The sequence below is a fragment of the Zonotrichia albicollis genome, chromosome 21, assembly GCF_047830755.1.
Source record: "Zonotrichia albicollis isolate bZonAlb1 chromosome 21, bZonAlb1.hap1, whole genome shotgun sequence".
Classification (NCBI taxonomy): domain Eukaryota; kingdom Metazoa; phylum Chordata; class Aves; order Passeriformes; family Passerellidae; genus Zonotrichia; species Zonotrichia albicollis.
The window spans coordinates 7,440,037-7,459,531 of NC_133839.1; the positions used below are offsets into that span (position 1 = coordinate 7,440,037).

The window sequence follows — 19,495 nt, forward strand, 5'->3', positions numbered from 1 at the left end:
GCTCCTTGGTCTCCTACCATCTTCCACTACCACAATTGGTATTTTCCTGTGTCAGGGGAATGGGGGACATTTCAGAGCTGCCATTCTGGCTCCATCAGACATGACAGCAAAAAGCCCCAAAACTGCAATTCTCTATCATGCCATGTCCAATAGGTTCATTTAGGTTTAAAAATCACAGTAATGTTCAACATGTCTGCAAGAACAGAACAGCACCAGGACTGCCCTGGGTGCTATCTGTAGTCTCAAACACTGTGTGCTGAGGAGGGATGCTCACCTAGAACTGAGCACAGGGACACGCACAGCTCTGTGTCTGGATCGTGCTTATCTCCACAGGAAAACTCTTAGAGCAGAATGGCGAGGCCCAGTGGCAGAAACGTTTTCCATCCTGGCCCAGGCCATGCTCAGCTCTGGCTCTGCTCCTGCCCTCTGAGCAGGGAGCACGTGTGGCCACTGGGCCATGGAGGGGGAGCAGTGACAGCCTGGCACTGCTGGGACAGCAGGGACCTTCTCCAAACACTGCCTCACCACACTGTGACATTAAAAACCCCCTGACATCACTGTGGAGCTGCTGGGTGGCAGGGAAAGGCTCCAAGCTCATTTCAGTTCCCTCTGTAGATCCCCAAGTCCTTTCAACTCCATGTGTGACAGATGCTGCCTCTCCCCTGCCAGGGGCTCCTCTTTTCAGCCTTTTGTCATCAGAGTTTAGGAAAACAGTCCCAAGGAGCAACAAAAACAGTCCCAAAGAACAACTGAAATTTAACACTACATTTTTCAACATTTTCCTAATGAGCATGAAATTCATGGAAGCCTTAACAATGAAGCTGGGAGTAAAATGACTCTGATGGATTCGTGTTGCCTTCCCTGCTTTCACCAGCCCCCATTTCTATGCTCCCCACTTTGCTGGGGTAGAATGGACCTGATTTGGGAGCAGCTGGACTGTGTGAAACCCAATACTGTCAATGACCCATAAACCTCAGGAAAACAACATGCCAGGTTTGTTTAACAGGAAACAATTGCAGAGAGGAGCTGAAGGATGAACTTGGAAACAAAAGCCCATCAGATAACCGGACGTGTATTTTTAAACCATTGTAGTTGAATAATGTCATTTTAACAAGCCATCCCTGTTACTTCCAAATTTGCCTTCTCTGTAAAATAAGCTGCACAAGCTTCTGGAAGTGCATGCAAGAAGCAGTGAGACTGCATCCAGTTCAGATTTTGCTGCATTTTGATACTTTATTTTTATTTTTTTATAAAAACTCTTCTGCACAATTGGAATGCTGAAATGTAAAATAAGCATCGTTGAAGATGATTAAATAGTGAAATATTAAATGGTGATAAATACAGGTGCATCTTGAAGAGTTCAGGAAATACTGCTTTTTTTTAGTTCAACCAATTTCTAAATATACTTATATAACCCCTAATTCTTGCTGTGCTGTCCCTTGTTGTGAGCTAAGGCACTTCTGGTTTTGCATATCTTTGCCTTCCAATGGTAATTCCTGCCTTCCAAAAATTCATTTTTAAATACAGCACCTAAATGGGACCTTCCAACTATCTATATTTCTTCACTGGCCCAATTTTATGGGTTAGAAAAGTCAAGGCACTACGGTCAAGTAATCTGCCTAAAGTCATACAGGAAGCCTCCAGTTTCCTCAAACCATGCACTATCTTCAACTTCTGCAAACTCATTTCCTTTACAATCCTCTTAAACAGCAAATGTCCTCTACCTTCACCTCCTCCCCTCCAAAACCCCAGCAAAAATAACTCCAAGCTCAATTGTTCCTTGATAAGGTTTCAAGTACAAGTTCTAATTTAAATAAATTTCTTTGAACAAATTAATTGGTTGTTCTACACCTGAACATTTAGCAAATGGAAACATAACAAATGATTTACAAAATCCTGTGGCAAACTACTACTCTTAGTCACAGGCATTTCAGCAGCACACAATGATGAATTTAGAGTAATTGATACAATATTTCTTTTTTCCCCTCCCAAACTGGATTGGTCCAAATTAATGGCTGCAATCAGGCTGTTTAAAACAAATCAGAATGAGTGAGATACTCAATTAATAAATCACACCTCAAGTGTGTCAGTGAGACATTAGCAGCAGTGTTGGTGGCTCACATGCCATGATTTACTCCAGACTTTTCACCCATATCCACAGAATTTTAATAACACATTAGAAACACAGTAAAGTGAAAAGTTTGGGGTTATTAGTGTTCATGAAGTCAACCCCCCCTACATCACCTTGAAGCCTCTATTTTGCAGTCTTTGGATGGCAAACACTGTGCCAACTTTAAGATTTCCCTGAGCAATATTTTATTGAACTATTAAACCCAACTAAATGTCCTAAAACACAGCAGCACTGCCCAAACTCAAACCATCCATGTCCACAACTGTCCTTCTTCCCTGTGTTAAAGCCCATTGTGTCCCAGGGTGCCCTGAACAATCCACAATAGCCACGTTTTCACTGGACAACTCCATCCATTCCAGCTCACAGGATTAACACAATAATGAAGGTTTTAGGTGATCTCAGGAGAGTTCACAGATCAGTTTGGAAAAGATCTCCAAGTTTGAGCTCAACTCATGATCAACCATCATCAACTTTTGGAAAAGATCTCTAAGTTTGAGCCCAACTCGTGACCAACCATCATCGACTTTTGGAAAAGATCTCCAAGTTTGAGCTCAACTTGTGACCAACCATCATCGACTTTTGGAAAAGATCTCCAAGTTTGAGCTCAACTCGTGACCAACCATCATCGACTTTTGGAAAAGATCTCCAAGTTTGAGCTCAACTCGTGACCAACCATCATCGACTTTTGGAAAAGATCTCCAAGTTTGAGCTCAACTCATGACCAACCATCATCAACTTCTGGACAAGATCTCCAAGTTTGAGTTCAACTCGTGACCAACCATCATCATTTCAACCAGACCCGAGTGCCACGTGCAGTCTCTCCTTGAACACTTGCAAGGATGGTGACTCCACCACCTCCCTGGACAGCCCAATCCAATCCTTTCCACAAAGAAATTCTTCCTGGAATTCTAAAATTTAGTTGTTAAGACTTGAGATACTTTTATCAGAGTGTTAAGTTGCTCATGTGAGGACTGTGGATTAACTCAACTTTTTTAAAAGCTTTTGTTATATTCAAAAAGCTGGCAGCTCGAGGAATGAGCTTTTCCCTTTGCAAATGCAGCCACAGGGATCGGTGTGCTCTCCTCATTAGGATGCTGCCTGTGTCTGGAACAGCTGGGGAGCAACCCTGGCTGCTGTGCAATCAAAGACAAACCTCTCATTGACTTTTGTTGGGCTCAGATTTCACCCGTGTTGATCAAAACGCCGGGAGCAGCGAGCGAGGGTCCCACAATGCAGAGCCTGTTCCTGCCAGCACTGCCACAATTAGGAGCAGCAGGATATTTTTGCAAAACTTCCTTGGTATGCACGAGGGTTTACACAGCCCCAGAGCTCACCCAGCAGACAACAACAGCTTGTTAGAAGATGCATCTTATTTTTTTTTTTCCCTGACCTTTTGAGAGAAGCAGGAGAAAAGATGTTGCTAAAAGCATCTAATGAAGGACAACACATTCCAGTGCTTTTGCTGAGGAGTTCCTGGGCAATTTTAAATTAAATAATTGCCTGAAACATGTAAATTCCCAGCATGACAACAGGGCTGCTTAGGCTCTGTCTAAACTGATCCTGTGAAACCTTTTAATAACACAGCCTTGTTTTTCTTAAACAAATAGGAGTTGATTACATGGTTAAACTAAAGACTTGTACATCTATAGGACGTTTGTATTAGAAATAATCATAAAAACAGTCTTAATTTATATGCATAGCATATGGTTCATTTGACAACATCCTTTTCAAGAATTGTCTAAAAATATATCTAAGGCAAGGGTGCTTTATTCTCTTCTATGCACATGTGAGATAATAAAACAAACTGACAAAATAGTTACCTTTGGCTTCTGTAACAAGTACTCCCAGCTCACACTGATAACAAATAAAAATACAGTACTTCATCCTCCAATTCAAACTCTTATCTCCATTTTTGTTACAAGTGATTTCTAAAATAATGGCTGGTGATTAAAGCACACCAGAGACGGAAATAAGAGAACACTATTTTTTCCTCAATTTTTTCAGCAATATTTGCAAAAATCCTTGTCAAATGTTTTTCTTTTTCTGGCTGCAAAGACAGGAAACAGTCTCCTCCAAAGAAATCTTTGTTTCCAAAAATAGCAATATGTTCTTGAGGTCTTATCTCTCTCAGTTATAGTAAGAGGAGCATAAGACAGTTCTGTGAATGTTGACATGAAATTCATGACCATTTTAACACATATTCATCAGCTACTTAATACTGGGGCATAACACTGTTCTCCTTTGCAATATCCATAGGGACATTATTTTTAGCATGTATTTATCAACTTGGTTGAGTCTGGGACAAGTTATAGAAATATCTGTACTTAATTTGATGGAAGTATCTGCTCCTGGAGTGGTGTACTCCAAAGAAATTCCATTTAACAAGCACTATGGAGCAAAGCTTCAAATTCCAGATCAGCTGCACCTGAGAACCTGAAGCAGCTGCCCCTGTTGTCACTGAGCTGTAACAGCAGAATGATGGATGGGGTTTGGAGCAACCTGGACCAGTGGAAGGTGTCCCTGCTCTGGGCAGGGAGATGGAATGAGATAATCCTTAAGGTTCCTTCCAAACCAAACCATTCTGTGACTCGCTGGTGATTGGCACAAACCTAAGAGACACTGGCAGTAATATTTATGGTAACTTGTCATTTTCATGCTACATGTGACAGATAAAGTCCTTTCATTGGTAATTGGAGCTCAGAACTTCTTCTCAGGCACAGAGACAATCCTGCAGCTCCCAGTGCAGCTCCATGGCAGCAGAGCTGAGGATCCTCAGGATCTCTGCTGCTCTGGCCAGCTCAACCATCTGCCCTGAGGGCAGCAAGGCCAGCAGGCCCTGGAAGCAGTGAGCACACAGGTGTGACAGGCTCTTTGGAGATCATGTACCCTCCTCCAACCCAGCCCTAGGGACTAATCTTGTCCTTAAAAGCTCACCAGTGCCCAAGTGCTCCTCAAAAGCAAACCTAGGGCTTTTCAAATGGAGATTCATCATTACTACTAAAACTATGATGTGAAAAGTTGTTTGTGCTTTTATATCCTTCAATGAAATTAGAGGAACATGCTGCTCCAGCTTCCATCTTTTCTCATCCCCAGCATCGTCACCAAGCTCTCCTTCCACTGATCCACAGTTAAAAGATAAAATTTCAAATGGTCTGCGACATTCCTGTCAACAAAAACTAGAAGATGTACAAGCCAATGCCTCAACATGCAAGGAAATAATTTTAGCTGTTTCCACAGACCCTTCATGCACACATTCACCTACACTGAAGTACCAAGACCTGCATCAGAAATATAAAATATTAAATGTCAGCAAAAATGCCAGCTGAACATGCCCACATGTACCACAGGCTTGGATGAACACCACACTCCACAATTAACATATGCACCACTCATCTGGCTTTATTGTTGCTCTTTCTTTTCAGGCCAATCTCTGTGGCTGTACAGGCAGAACACAAAGGGAAAAATCATCCATGGCCAGGGCTCACCCCCTCAGCCTCAGGCATCTCTCAGTCATGCACTGAGCAGGAAATGTTACTGCTCATAGGAGGCATCTCTCATCTTGTCCCTCTAAAGGCTCTTGCTGTGCAGAGCAGCATTCAGGCTAATTCACAGAAAATGGAACTACATTTGTTAGTAAACAGATTTTGTTTTCCCAATCTGATTCCTTCATGTGGTAAACAGAAGGCAATTTATTTATTTGGGTTATCATTTCATAGTTCACTGTACCCATTCAAAACTGGGAAGATCAGGATATGAAGTTCAGTGGTCTCAGCTTTGAATCCTGCTAAATCCAAAGGTCACATTATACCTTTCAGTGGGGTGGGATATTAGCATTAGTTTCCCACACAAAAATGCTTTGTAAACTTCCATAATAAGCACTTGCTTTTTCCCTTCACAGCACAATTCCATGATAACACACCAATATTCAACACAGGTTCATTGTATTTATAATCCATTATTTGGTGAAAACAAACAGTCCATAAGAACACAGAATTTATTGTGATCTTTCCTAAATATATTCCTGCATTCCTAATTTTTTCTTTAATAATTACTATGTAACACTATACTGGTACAATTTAACTTAACCAAATACAGCAGAAATACCTCACAAGAAAGAGGATGAACATTTAGAGTAGGACTGTTGTGCAGTGCATTTATTAAGCACAACAAATTCCCATAAATACCTTTATATTTAGATTAAAATTAAGACCTTAATTCACAGGGCAATGAGTTGGAAGTGAGTTGGTTGGAAGACAAGAGTTGGGGAAAGCTGGTTTGAATTGCATCAGTCTGAAGTTTGGCAAATCACTTCCTTTCACTGTCACTCTTTTCCTTTCCCACCCCTCACTTGGCCATTGGTTTGTGACTTCTGGAAGGCAGCAAAGTCTCTCTGTGCCCCTGCAGCACAAAGCACAGCTGTGCTCCAAACACACACAGAGCTTGAGGCACATCCCAAATGCAACATGGGAAAATCCATTGTGCCCCTGGCAGGGCTGTGTGCTGCCACCCTGCCTCATGCCTGCTCCACGCTGGAGAAATCCTCTGGAAAAACCACAGGAGTATTTGCAGAACAGGGCACTATTCAGAATCAGTGAACGTGACAGAATTCCTCCAATTATTTACTTTTCATCAACACCTGAGAACCTACAAGAAACAGAAAGTCCTCTGAGAGGCACCCCCTGGATGAATGCACACAAGGAGGGTCCACCAGAAAGAACCAGACCTGTTTTGCCCCCATGGTACCCATAAGGATTCATTCATTCCCTGTTCCCCTTCTATCCCCACACAAAATGGAATGTATTGACATCAGGTAAATTCTCTCCCAACCACAGAATCCCAGTGCTGCACCAGCTCAGGCTGCAGCAAAGCCCTTGGCTTCTACCTGACTTTCATGCTTGATTGTATGGAGCCAGAGCAGCCCCAAGGGGAGGTGGAGGCAGAGGTGAGAGTAGCAGCAGTAATCAGAGGGATAGTTCATGACTCCCAAATACATTTTTAGCAAAGCTGCCATGAGCAGTGGCTACACAGAGCAGCTGCTGCCAGAGGAGGCTGAGAGTCAGACCTAGTTTGTGACCAGAGATCTAAATCAGAATGGCCCCAGGAAATAATTCTTGAATTTCTATCCAAATTACAGAATTGGATGGATTCCTCAGCCATAGCTGGATGTATAAATCAACTAGGTCCTGTAAAGTGTTAAGGGAAAAAAATAAGCCAACAAACAGAAATTCTCAATGGTTGGCTCAGTACATTTCCAACCTAGAAGTGTATTACGCGTCAGTGCTTGTGAAGTAAAGTCCAAACACTACCTTAAGATGACAGGATCACCTCCTTTTCTTTTGTCAAAGATGGACAAGATTAAGAGCCAATTTTGTAATGCTGCAAGTCACAGAATCACAAGGTTGGATGAGACCTTCGAGATCATGGAGGTCAAACTTGACACCTTTGAGAGCCAGCCCAAAGTCAGGCCTTGGTGAGATTGGGGTGACATGAAGCATGACTGCAGAAGCAAGTGGTTCACGACTGAACTACTCAGAGGTGATTCCCACCTCATTTGTGTGACTTGATGACATCTTCCAACAGCAATTCAGTCACAGGCATCTAACCTCAACAGCCTCAAGGGGAATATGGATGGGACATGCCCTTCACACAACACAGAACTGAAATTTGAGCTGTTAACCAGCTAACAAGGACTCTGAGGAAGAGAATGTCTCCTGAGAGAGCATGGACACAGTAAGATCAAGAGAGTACAAGGAGAAGTTCAAGTGAGGAACTGCACTATAAAGAGTTTCACTTCACTGGGCAGCTGGGAAGAACTGAAACAACACAAGGAGTTCTCCCTCTCACTGTGTGAAAAGCAGGCAGGGTGTGTACCTGACTTAGTGATTGTGAGGGCAAAACAACTCACTGGGTACAGTGACAGCACTGAGAGTGATCCTGTGGAAGAGGAATGTGTAAAATGATGAAGTGTAAAATGATAAATATCTTTAGGAGTAAAGGTAAATCAATGACTTCAAGTTTCAAACAAGGAGCTTTTGCCTGATTTTTTGTAACCACTTTCTAAAGGTCAAAAGCCATCATGCAACAAAGGACAGGATCTGAAAAAATGTAAAGGTAACCCAGAATTCTCCCAAGTTCTAAATCAGATCACAGGAAGAAGGAGGTATCTCTCTTTTGAACAACAGCACTGACCTTGCACATCATCCCACCCGTCCAACCTGCACACTTGTCCTGCCTGGTTTTGATCAGTTGCTTCTTTCCTTATTTTACCACTAGCAAGCATCTTTTATAGAAAAAAAATTACATAGGCAGCCATCAAGCACACCTTTCAGAGAGCCAAAAAACCCAACATATGTACAATTTGCATGCCAGATGAATTTTACCCAGCATAAAACCAATGCAAGGCATGACACAGTCTCAGTTCTGCACCACTTCCAGGCCAAGCAAAACCCAAGAAATGATTTATTACTGTGTGACCCCAATCATCTGCTGGTGTAATTCCACTGGAATCAATAGAGCTAAATGAGCATGAAAGCAGAGCAGAGCAAACAGGCACCAGCCCCCATGTGCTCAAAGATCATCAGCCACACTCAGTGCTCACAGCTCCAGCAAACACTCCTGGGCATCAAAGAGGTCTCCTTTGGAAACAGAAGCTGTATTTAAAGATATTTGAAAAAATTCTTCCCTGTGAGGGTGCTGAGGCCGCCCCATCCCTGCAAGTGTTCAAGGTCAGGGTTTGGTGCAGGCTGGTCCAGTTATCCCTGCCCATGGCAGGGGAGAATGGGATGAGCCCTCAGGCCCCTTCCAACCCCATTATGATTTGTCTGACCCCTTTCTGCTGGACTTGAGCTCATCTTTCACACATTTATAGTTACGACACCTCTGTGTATAATTTCCTTCTTTCAAGTAGAAAAGTAAAACCAAAAGAGTAAAGGTGCTTATCTACTACAGCCATGCTGATATCACTGGAAATTTTACCAATTTACAGGTATTGGACACCTGAATGACTTAATTCAAGACTCAGTGGAGAAGAATGTGGGTCTCCCAACTCCTACACATGGACCCAGCCCCAGGAGTGGCTCATCCAAATGATTCCTTGGACCTGGAGCACAGTAGCTGATGGCAGAACAAACAGTGAGCACGAGAACCCTGCCAACAAAATTTCTGGAAATACCAAGTCATTCATTAATTGATATCATAAAAGGTTTTGCCTAAGCTGCAGTTCTCTGTAATATTTACACAACATCCACCCTCCCCTCCTGCAGATCTCAGCAGGATCAATGCTGTTACAGGATGAAGTGAGAGGCTGTGCATGAAAAATGCCTGAGGGTGGGAACAGTTTCCTTTTCAACACAGTTTTCTCCTGAATGAGAAATCTACAGGAACCAGACAAGGATTCCTAATTCCTATAAGCTTGATTTATGTTGCAAGAACAAAACAACTCTGACTGACAACTGTTTTCTGTTAAAGGCCAGTAATTATCAGCAACAGCAGGTAAATACACTCACTTGCTTTTTGCTGTTCCCCTGTTCTTATCACTAGGCCAATATTAAACTAATTTTCCTGTCATTCACCCCTTACTTATATGAGCCATAATTACTAGAAAAGTTTACAAACAAAACAAAAACCCAATAGTTACTGCTCAAATTCTTTATAAGAAATTTTGCAAGCCCACTTCCATAGTACTTAGAACATCTAGATATTCCAATCAACTTATATACCCATGTAATTGAAAAAACAGGCAAAAAAACAAGAGCTGACAGAAAAATGCCACACTAGAATGCTGCTTTTTCCCCTTTTTGCATAGATCCATGCTGGATATAAGGTCACAGAGGGGCTGAGAAAGCATTCCCATCACAGTTTTATGTAAAACATTCTTCCATGCTGAAGATTACACACCATTCTGCAGATTAAAGCTATGTCTATATATTCTTTTCCTCTGCTGACAGAATTATCATTCTAATGCTATACTTAGAAAAAGGTGGTGATTTCCAGGGCTCTGCTCCCACACAGCACCTCAACACATGCTTAGTGTTTAGTGGGACTATTTATAAATGCATAAGTTCTGCAGGAGTATTTTTGCACTTTCTAAAATAGACCAACAGCTTGGAAATGAAATATAATGCTCTGATGCTCCCTTTGCACTTTGCTTAGTCATTTTATACCTGTTCTGTGAGTATTTGTAGTGCTTAGAATCCTTCTTCTATGCTCACACATCCAGGACATAAAAGGATTCAAGGCAAGGAAGGAAATCACAACTCAACTCTCCATTTTACAGAGCTGGTGATGTGCAAATTAATCAGCTTTGAACATTCACTGCAGCAGGCACACAGGTCCCTAAAGTACCAGCTGCAATAGAGCACTAACATAAATCTATTAATTCTACCAGTCTTGAAGGACAACAGGTTGAAAACCACATTTCTTATCTTCACCAAACAAGACAAACCCCCTATTTATTATTAAAATATTTTTTAAAGAGTCTCCTCTGCCAGATCTGGCTGAGAAGCACAAAAAATGTGAATCAAAATCCAAATAATTCTCTCAATCAGCCTCAGCACTGCAGTTCCTCTGTTTATTTCAGGCTTTGCACAGTGCTGCTGGACTCTGCCCCAAGCAAGCTTTTGGCTAGCAGAGCCTTAAGCACAGATGGGTCTCTGACCTTATTTAGGAGGGATTCTCCTGCAGGCATTCCTGTCTGATTTTATAACATTTGATTCAAACGGTTCAGCGGCTTGGCCAGGGTACATAACCCAATTCTTTAATGCTTGGTTCATTAGCACAGCTCATGTTTATTAACTACAAATAAATCTCACTTAACATTGAACTCCACTACCACTAATTAGCTGTCTTTAATAGCAATTCCTAGTGAATAATAAATAAAGAAGGGTGGGTTACCGATTTCCTCTCCTGTTTCAGCTCCTGCACGTAGCGCGTTAACTCGGCAGTGATCAGAGAGGTCATGTTCTCTGAGATCACCTCATGCTGCCCAGCATAGTCATTCATCTCATTTAAAGTGGCTAGGAAGGCTCTAGTTGATGTGTACCTGCAAAGGACAGAAATGCATTTTTAGGCTCTTTATTTTCTGACACACACACTGCAAAGGGAGCTGGGATCCTCCTTAAGCACTTAGCATTGCAATGAATTAGCACAGATTCACTGAAGGAATTGCTCCAAAGGAAGCCTGTCCCACACACTGACAGTTCTCTGATAAGTCTATCTCAATTTAGACAGTTTGACACTGGCTCTTAAAATATCACCACTTTAGAGTGCCAGGTTCTTTATCAGCACAGCTCTGGGGCTTCAGTTTTCTAATCTCTACTCACCAAACATTTCTAGTTGTACTCTCTCAATTCCTACAATTCAGTGCACAGAGTCATCAGTATATCCTACCTGGAAAAATCCTGTCTAAGCAAGCAAAATTTTGGCCAGCATAGCCTAGAAAAGAAAGTTTTTCATAGTGTAAATTTGATTTAAATCAGATATAGTTTATAAAGTTTTTCAATAAATAGTTTACTAACCAGCTGTTCATTGTCAACCCATATTTTTTTAGTACCTTCCATCACAAGGTTTATATTTTCATATCAAATAATCTCCCATACAGCATTCCATGTATTATTGAAAGGAAGAAACATCTGTGCACACAAATTTTGAAGCAGCAGATTATGTCACTGGTATATTCAGCCCAGTGCCAACAGAGCTGCATTTAAATACCCCAGCTGGCTGTGCTGGGCAGCTGGAAGCCAGCAGCAAGACACTACTACATATCAGAAAAATTATTGTTGTTGCTATTTTTTATTCTAATTCTAAAATAGTAGTGGCCTGCACTGGTATCATCACCTAAAGGTGAAAAAATCAAAGCAAAGATAGAGATATTTAAAGGAAATAGAATAGAGTGGTACAGGTAGGGATGAAAAAGGCATCAGATGAAAATAAAAACAGGAGAAACTAAAAAGGGGACTAAAAGGAACTAAAAACATTACAAGCACAAACATTCACAGTCAAGATGTGAAATGAGAGAAATCCCTGTAACAAAAAAATCCCAAGGTATAAAAGGCACAGAACTAGAGACGGACAATGAGCTTGAAAAAGCTGATTTTCAGCCAGGTTGTCTCCAAGCAGCATCTGAGGCACCCAAAGGTCACATGACAAATCCCCAGACATTGTTTTGAGACATGAAGTAACCACACTGAGGTGAACACTGCATTTATAAAGGGCAAAGGATGCTCAGGATCTTCTGTGCCACACCACATAGAATCATTCAACTCCAATATCCTTTTCCAGCAATGAAGGATGTGCCAAAACCCATTGTAGTAAACTCAAAATACCCATTTATGGTGGAGCTATCCAAAGGCAGATTTATTCCTAATCTTGGGTAGAGACAGAACAGCCACTGTGCTGGTAACATAATCTTCCTTGTGTAAATATCAATATCTCAGGAAACAATGGCATAAATAACTAATTCCCAAACAATGCTCCTAAAAATAAATTAAAAAACAAGCAAAGAGCCTGTTATCTCTGTTACACAAGCCACTGGAGTAACTGTATAGAGCAGCTTGGGGGGCTGACCCAAAAAATCTGTATTAATATAATCATGCAATTGGAGCCATATCTATCCAAACTCTTTTGAAACATGTCACATTTCAAGGTCAGGGGTTTGAGGCTGCTGCTGGGCTCTCCAGAGGCAGAGCAGCCTCCTGGAGCACCAGGCTGAGGGTCAGCCCCTGCCATGCCTTCCTTCAGAGCTGCATTACAAAACCCTGATGTTGACAAACTCAGAGGTCACTGTGCTCCAAGGGGAAAGGTTCTCCCTCTGATTTAGAGCCTGGTGGGAAGCTCATCTTCTAGAAAATTCTCCTTAAAACATATCTTCATTCTCCTCAAGGGCAGGAGTGCTCTTAGGGACCTGTGGTGTCTCATCTCCTGGACCTTGTTGCCCTGCCTGTGAGCACAGCATCAATCCCCTGCCATGGGGACAGGTCTGTGCAGGTGAATCACAAGCAGACAGGTGAGGCTGTGCCCATCCTTCAACAGCAGCCAGCCCCAGGACACTGGGAGTACAACCCTGATCCTCCACCCTGCTCTGCAGGAGCCACTGTGCTGTTAGAACATTACTCCTTTTGTAAGTTACTAATCTGTGTTGTCAGCCTGTTTGAGTCATTTAATACTTACACAGAGTGCTTGAGTTTCATGCTAAAATTAACAACTGCCTCTGCTCCTGTTCAAAGCAGATATGAATTTGGTTGTTCACTTCAGAGAAGCAGGATCAGTCTGGCTTGAAGGTTTTAAGGCACATTAAAAAACAAATGAAACCAAAACTCCAACCCAGGCATCCAGAAACTGCAACATAAGGGAACTGAGTAGTTACAGGGCAAATCCACTCCTCAGTATCTACCCCACAAGCCTGTGATGTCTATATTCTTACACTTGACATTAAAACCTTGGGTTTACAAGCCAAATCCTAGGTGATGACCCAAACTTTGCCATTCCTCCATCAATGTGTGCTCACCCAGCAGGGAATGGTGAACATACCTGTACTCTTCCTCCTCTTTGGAGTTCTTCTTGGGTTGGTATTTCTTTGAAAGATTCCTAAAATTAAAAATACAGAGATATAAAATAAAATTTTAAAATATCTTTTGAAGCTCACTGATGGATGTTGAGCTGCACACACATTCTGTGAGGCTGCAGTTTTTATCTGCAGTGAGCAGACACCTCTCCTGGAGCATGACTATAATCAGGCTTTGATTGTGCTGTACTAACACTCTAAGAATGGGCTGCACTCTGCTCCAGTCTCTAACTACAGCAAAGTAGCAGATTGTGAGCCCAAGAAATTGCTAAATTAAGGTCATGAAGCTGATACACCTGGGTTCTGGTTCTGCTGATGCACAGATCTCCTTCACCTGATTTAGAGGAGAGGTTCTTTTAGGGCAGGAGTCACCCCAGGAAAGGGAGATCTGAAGCAGCAGATGACACTCTTGGCCAGGCAGGTTTGCCTGCCTTTAGAAGGATGATTAGAAGGCAAAAAAAAACCCTTCACAAAGCTGTGGGAAGCTGCACTGAGATAGTAAGAGGAGGTTCATTTTGTGATTATCAACTAATGCTGGGGGAAGTGTGACATTTGATTATCCTAATTAGCACAGATGATTGCATCTCATTATCCTCCAGCCAACTACTGATTTAATTTTAAAACACCAATATGCTCTTGGAGTGATTGTATCTTAAATAAGAAACCTGAAGCTTGCTGTGAGCACATCTGACAGTGATTGTATGGTTTCCATTGCCTCACAAGCCTCTCAAATGCAAATGCAGGGGTTTGGGAAGGTGTGCTGCCCACCTGGCCCTGAGTGCCCCTTGCTGGTATCAGCACCAGGATGCACATTGCACTGCAGCACAGCACAGAGCTGAGCAGTTTGAAGGGTTTTTCAGTGCTCCTGTGTCCTGAACTGAGCCCCATGACTCTGTTCTCTCTGCAGCCTCTCACCCTGCTGGGAAAGGGAAGCCATTTGGTTTAGTTTTACAGGGTTGTTTCAGTGATGAAGAGCAGCACACAGGGAGTATTGATGGAAGCACTGTCCGAAGGAGGACTGAGTTTTATCAACTTATCCATGCCAAACTCTTTGGAGAGGTCCCAGAATGCAAGTTGTAATGAAACTGCTTTTTCAGAGGTGTAACCCATTCCCTGCTGATGCTGGTTTTACTGCTGGGGACAGCAGGGGCCTCCCATCTCACATTTCTTATTCCTTTTGTTCTCCTTGAGGAATTAAGGAGCATCTGCCCCAACAGAGGAGTAGCCAGAACGCTGGCAGATTTGCACAGGCAAACATGTGTTCCTCAAAATTTAACTATCTTGACTGGAAGGGATCCAAATGAGTATCTCCCTCTCAGTCTGTGCCTTCTCTCCAAGAATATGCTCTGAAAAAATTAACTTCTCTAGTTCTGCAGCTTCCACCAAACACCAGAATGGGAAGGGTTCTGCAAACTGTTCTGCATGATGAAAATAAATTTTACAGCACCCTTTGGATGCCATGGGAATGCCTCCTTCCATGCACCAGTTTGAAGGGAAAAGGAAAAACCACAAGAATAAAAGCACAGAAGGCTACAGTAATAAGGCATTTTCACACAGTCAAAACTCCATCTCCCTGCACTGTCACGCTGCCCAATTAATTCTGACACACACAGCAACTGGCTTCCTGTGAATCTTTAAAGGTGCAGAAATGCTACAGAGCTGAGGGAGAAAAAAAATCCACAGACAAAAACCACTTACCAAGGATTAGCATCTGGGTTAAACACTTCATTATCTTCTGTGCAATTTACACAACACACAAATTGAGTCTATTTATTGAAGTTCTCTAATTATTTTTTGCTGTTTTCTAAAATCAGACGTAAGTTTTACCAGGTACACAAAATCCCCACAAGTGCCAGTGAATGCAGAAATCCTGGTGCAGTGGCACCACCAGCACTGCCCAGGAAGCAGTGACAGTGACACCTTCAGAGTTTACAGTGATTACAGAGGGAGCTAACACATAAAACCAGCTCTGGAAAGATTCTCTGCTACTCTGAGCACCCATCTCCAGGAGTGTTTCTATTTGCCTTTCACTCTGCATCATTTTTTCTGCCTTTCCAGCTTGTTTCTCTGCTCCCATATTTCAATTTGGGTGACAAATGTGAAAGAAAGATGTCCGACATCAGGGGTTTTGATTCTCAGATTATCCTGACACCTGAAGCATTTTTTCCAACACATTTTCCTTGAGGCTATCTATCCATCATCACATTAGGCAAGGGTTTTGACACCCTTTGTGATGCTCTGAGTGCATGTGCTGCAAGGGAAGTGACAAGGACACAGCACCTCAGCACTGGGAGCACAGCATCCAGCACATCAGGGTCCCATGGAAGTTAAAACACCTAAAATAAGCATTCTACCAGAGTTCCCACATTCCAGCCTAGCTTAATGATTCAATAAATACGATGCAAAACAATTATGAAAATAACAAAGTCAGATTTGGACTCTCAAACCAGGCTAATTGTAAATGGGATGTAAGCCTAACCTAAAATATTAAATATACATCTGCAGAATTATAAAGAACAAGAAAATAAATGTTTCTAAACAGAAGAAAATTTAACTTCAACAGATGACCAGGCTGAGATGTAGATAGTTAGAGAGGAGCAATAGCTAGTTAGGTAACCCAGGGATGGAACAGAAAATACAAGTTGCGCAGAAGGAAATAAATTTCAGCAGCTTTACTTAGACTACAAACAAAATTGAGTTACATCCACAGGAGTACCTGGAGTTAACCTGTCTCTTTTTAATAACATTTTCTGCATGTTATGACATGCAGTGATGTGATGCAGCCCTTTTACACCAAATTGATGTGGTACAAAAAAGGTTTGCACCAGGCTTAAGGACACTTATTAAATAAAAGCAGATGCATGATTTATTTTTCTTTTTTAATGTCCAGCACTGTTTTACCTCAACACTTGACAAGTCTACATTTTTTGTTTTTTTCTTTTGTACTTCTAACTTCTTAGATGTCTGCAAGCAACCCTGTGTTTAAGAGCTCCTTGGGGACAGATGTATTTGTCCTCAAACCATAAAAATACAGAGAGGCAGGAAACAAATAGACCATGGTTTCTTGGGAAGTCTACAACAGAATAAGAAATAAAGCTCAGCAATTCATAGTTTCTACATGGTCACAGGTAAAACAACCTTTCACTTTCATTTACATGTTGTTTGGCTGTTTATTTTAATAATTAAGCTCTTTACAGCTGGAATTTGTCATCCTGAATACCCCAGTGAGTCCAGTGCAGGATTGTTGCTAGGACAGGCCAGCTCACCCAGATACTCTGCTGGGCTTTCCCAGCCCAGTCACACTCTCTTTGTTCCAGCTCATTTTGCCTCTGTAATTCACCCTCTGCTCCTCTCCATAGGATGTGAGCAATTTGTTCCTGCACGAGTCATTTTCTATTTCCTGCTTGTCTGAGGCAGAAACCCTGGGGAAGCCTCCTGGCATTCCCCTGGGAGAGCACACAACCATCAGGGCAGGGATTTATCTACAACCAGCTCCTCATGAATCACAGGCCACTGTGCATCTCCAGTCCACTCAAACACAAGCAAATTCTGGGTGATTTTTTTTTTTTTTAATTAACACTGTGTTAAATACACAGATCAACTGAAACGTCAGATCCCATCTCTTTAAAAGCCAATAATAATGGAAAGAGTTCTCAAGATTTATTATCACCATGCAAATAAAAGATCAGTTTACTGGGGGAATTAGGAATAATTATTCCTGCTCTCCCCACTCCCAGTTAAAACCAGCACCTCCAGTTTAGCACTGGGCACTAGGGCTGCCAACAATGTTGTTGAGCAGGACCCCCTGAGTGCTTTACTCCCTTCTCACCCCTGATCAATTCTCAGTTTTTTCTACCTCACTGGGAAAAGCAAGGTGATATCCACTCCTGTGGGAGGGTTCTTAGCACCTCTTCCCCAGGACCTGACCTCAAGGAAGATTTTTTCTGTGTCTGGTTCACACATTCTCATCTCTGACTACAACCAAGCCAGACATGGACATGCAGAAAGTACCCAGCAGCAATTATTTGAGATTAATTCACAAAAATCTCAGCTCTGAGAGCCAGAGATCAGGAGACATCTCAAAAGATCATAAAACTGTAATTCAAATCTCAGACTGTAACCTTCTTAACTACATAGGAAAAATTACCAAGGGCTGGGGCTGACTTTCTGACCTGTAATTCCTCCCCACGCACATTCAAAAAAGGCCTGTCTTAGTAAAAGGAAATCTAAACTTCTCCTAACAAATGATCATTATTCCATTGAATTCTTAAACCCTTTAGCATTTTTGCACAGCAGCCCCAATTTCATGGAAAACATGACAGTGCTGTGCTCAAAGCCTGAGCCATTAATCATGCACAAACTGTGAGTAAGCCCTAGTGTGCTGCTCAGCCACCTCAATATCCTCTCTTTTTGCAAAACATATGATTACCAGCAGATATAATACAACAGGATCTTAAATTAGCTTTTACTTTCCAATCTCTAAATTAAAGCTATTTTCTAAAACCATTATTATAAACAAAATCACCACTGACACAGCAAACTGTGAGTTTATTACAGGCTCTGAAAAGATGCAACTCAAAGTCCAGAATTTTACATATCAACTTACCTAAGCTGCTTTGCATAGCTGAGTTCAATCTCTGTTCTTTCTTTTACAAACTTGATGTACTTTTCCAGAACATCAATACCCCACTGAGTGTGTTTTTCTAAGTTGTCAAACTGGTCCTGCAACAAATAAAAAAAATAGTTTAGTCTCATTGAACACAGAGACAAAATTAATTTACAAAGGGAGTATCACCATACAGAAAGAGTTGTTAATATTTTCCATTACCACTTAGATACTTTTATAGTGAGACAGGTTTTTTAACAACAGAAATCTGTATTTTACCACGAGCCCAATTCAGCAACACTCTTCATTAGTCATTTCTGAATCAGTTTCATTCCAGAAATACTGGCAATTCTATTAAATACCATCTTCTAATATAAATACTTACATGTAGGATAAGAAATAGATACTCATGACAGTAGTTTCTTTTACTCTGAAGAACTAATAGAAGTCCATGAGTTTGGGAACTAGTCCTAATTAATAATTCTGATTTTCACATGAAAATTGTAGATTTAAACTCCAGCTTTGCCAGTGCTATGAATTTAAAATGTTATTCAGAACAGTTAATCTTTTTACAGAGCAGACTTCAATTCCTTTGTAGCCTGTTTGCTCTAAAACAGACAACACAATGCCCCCCAAAATGACACAAACTATGTTTTCTGAAAGTTTTCTTGCCCACCTCCATTTAGATACAGATACTGCTTTGTTCTTCAAATATTGTTGCCCTCAAAAACAGTCACACATGTTTTCAATGAAATCAAGAACATTCCACAAGTCAGTCTGGGATTTGCAAGTGCCAAGAGAAATTAAGCAACTCTAAATCCAAGTTAATTATCCGAGCCAGTTTATTACTATCTGCAGATTTCAATTTTAATCACCTTATTTTTCAAAATTTGGTTATTTCAACAGCACTCAAATTCCACAATCCATTTCACACAGCGTTGCAGAAGTTCTGTTTCTACAATACTTGAAACATAATTTTTAAACTGTAATACATTGAATACTTATTCTGACAGACATACACTGTAAAATAAAACAAGGGTTTTAATATCAGCCTAACTTACTTGGCATCAGGTTCCATTGTGGCTTACCAGGAAAACAGAGAGTAAGTTTTGTACAATCTACAAATGAGATTGACAATGTTTTCTAAAAAACTACCCACAGCACTAGATTTGGGCGGGATGCTGAGCTGCCACTACCA

General features: G+C 41.4%; 1 protein-coding gene across 50 annotated transcripts in view; it reads right to left on the bottom strand.

Annotated features, from left to right (window-relative positions):
• Nucleotides 1-19,495, bottom strand: part of FNBP1 (formin binding protein 1) — a 96,461-nt gene that overhangs the window by 48,917 nt on the left and 28,049 nt on the right. For 30 of the 50 annotated variants that reach the window (XM_074556359.1, XM_074556387.1, XM_074556398.1 and 27 more), the window contains 4 exons: nucleotides 18,298-18,413; nucleotides 13,658-13,714; nucleotides 11,519-11,563; nucleotides 11,024-11,171 (listed from right to left, as the gene is read on the bottom strand). In XM_074556359.1, coding sequence (XP_074412460.1) covers nucleotides 11,024-11,131 — 108 coding nt within the window. In that variant the 5' untranslated portion in view covers nucleotides 11,132-11,171; nucleotides 11,519-11,563; nucleotides 13,658-13,714; nucleotides 18,298-18,413. Of the gene's footprint in view, nucleotides 1-11,023; nucleotides 11,172-11,518; nucleotides 11,564-13,657; nucleotides 13,715-18,297; nucleotides 18,414-19,495 lie in introns of those variants that run through there. The other 20 variants (XM_074556402.1, XM_074556401.1, XM_074556395.1 and 17 more) reach the window with 1 other exon arrangement.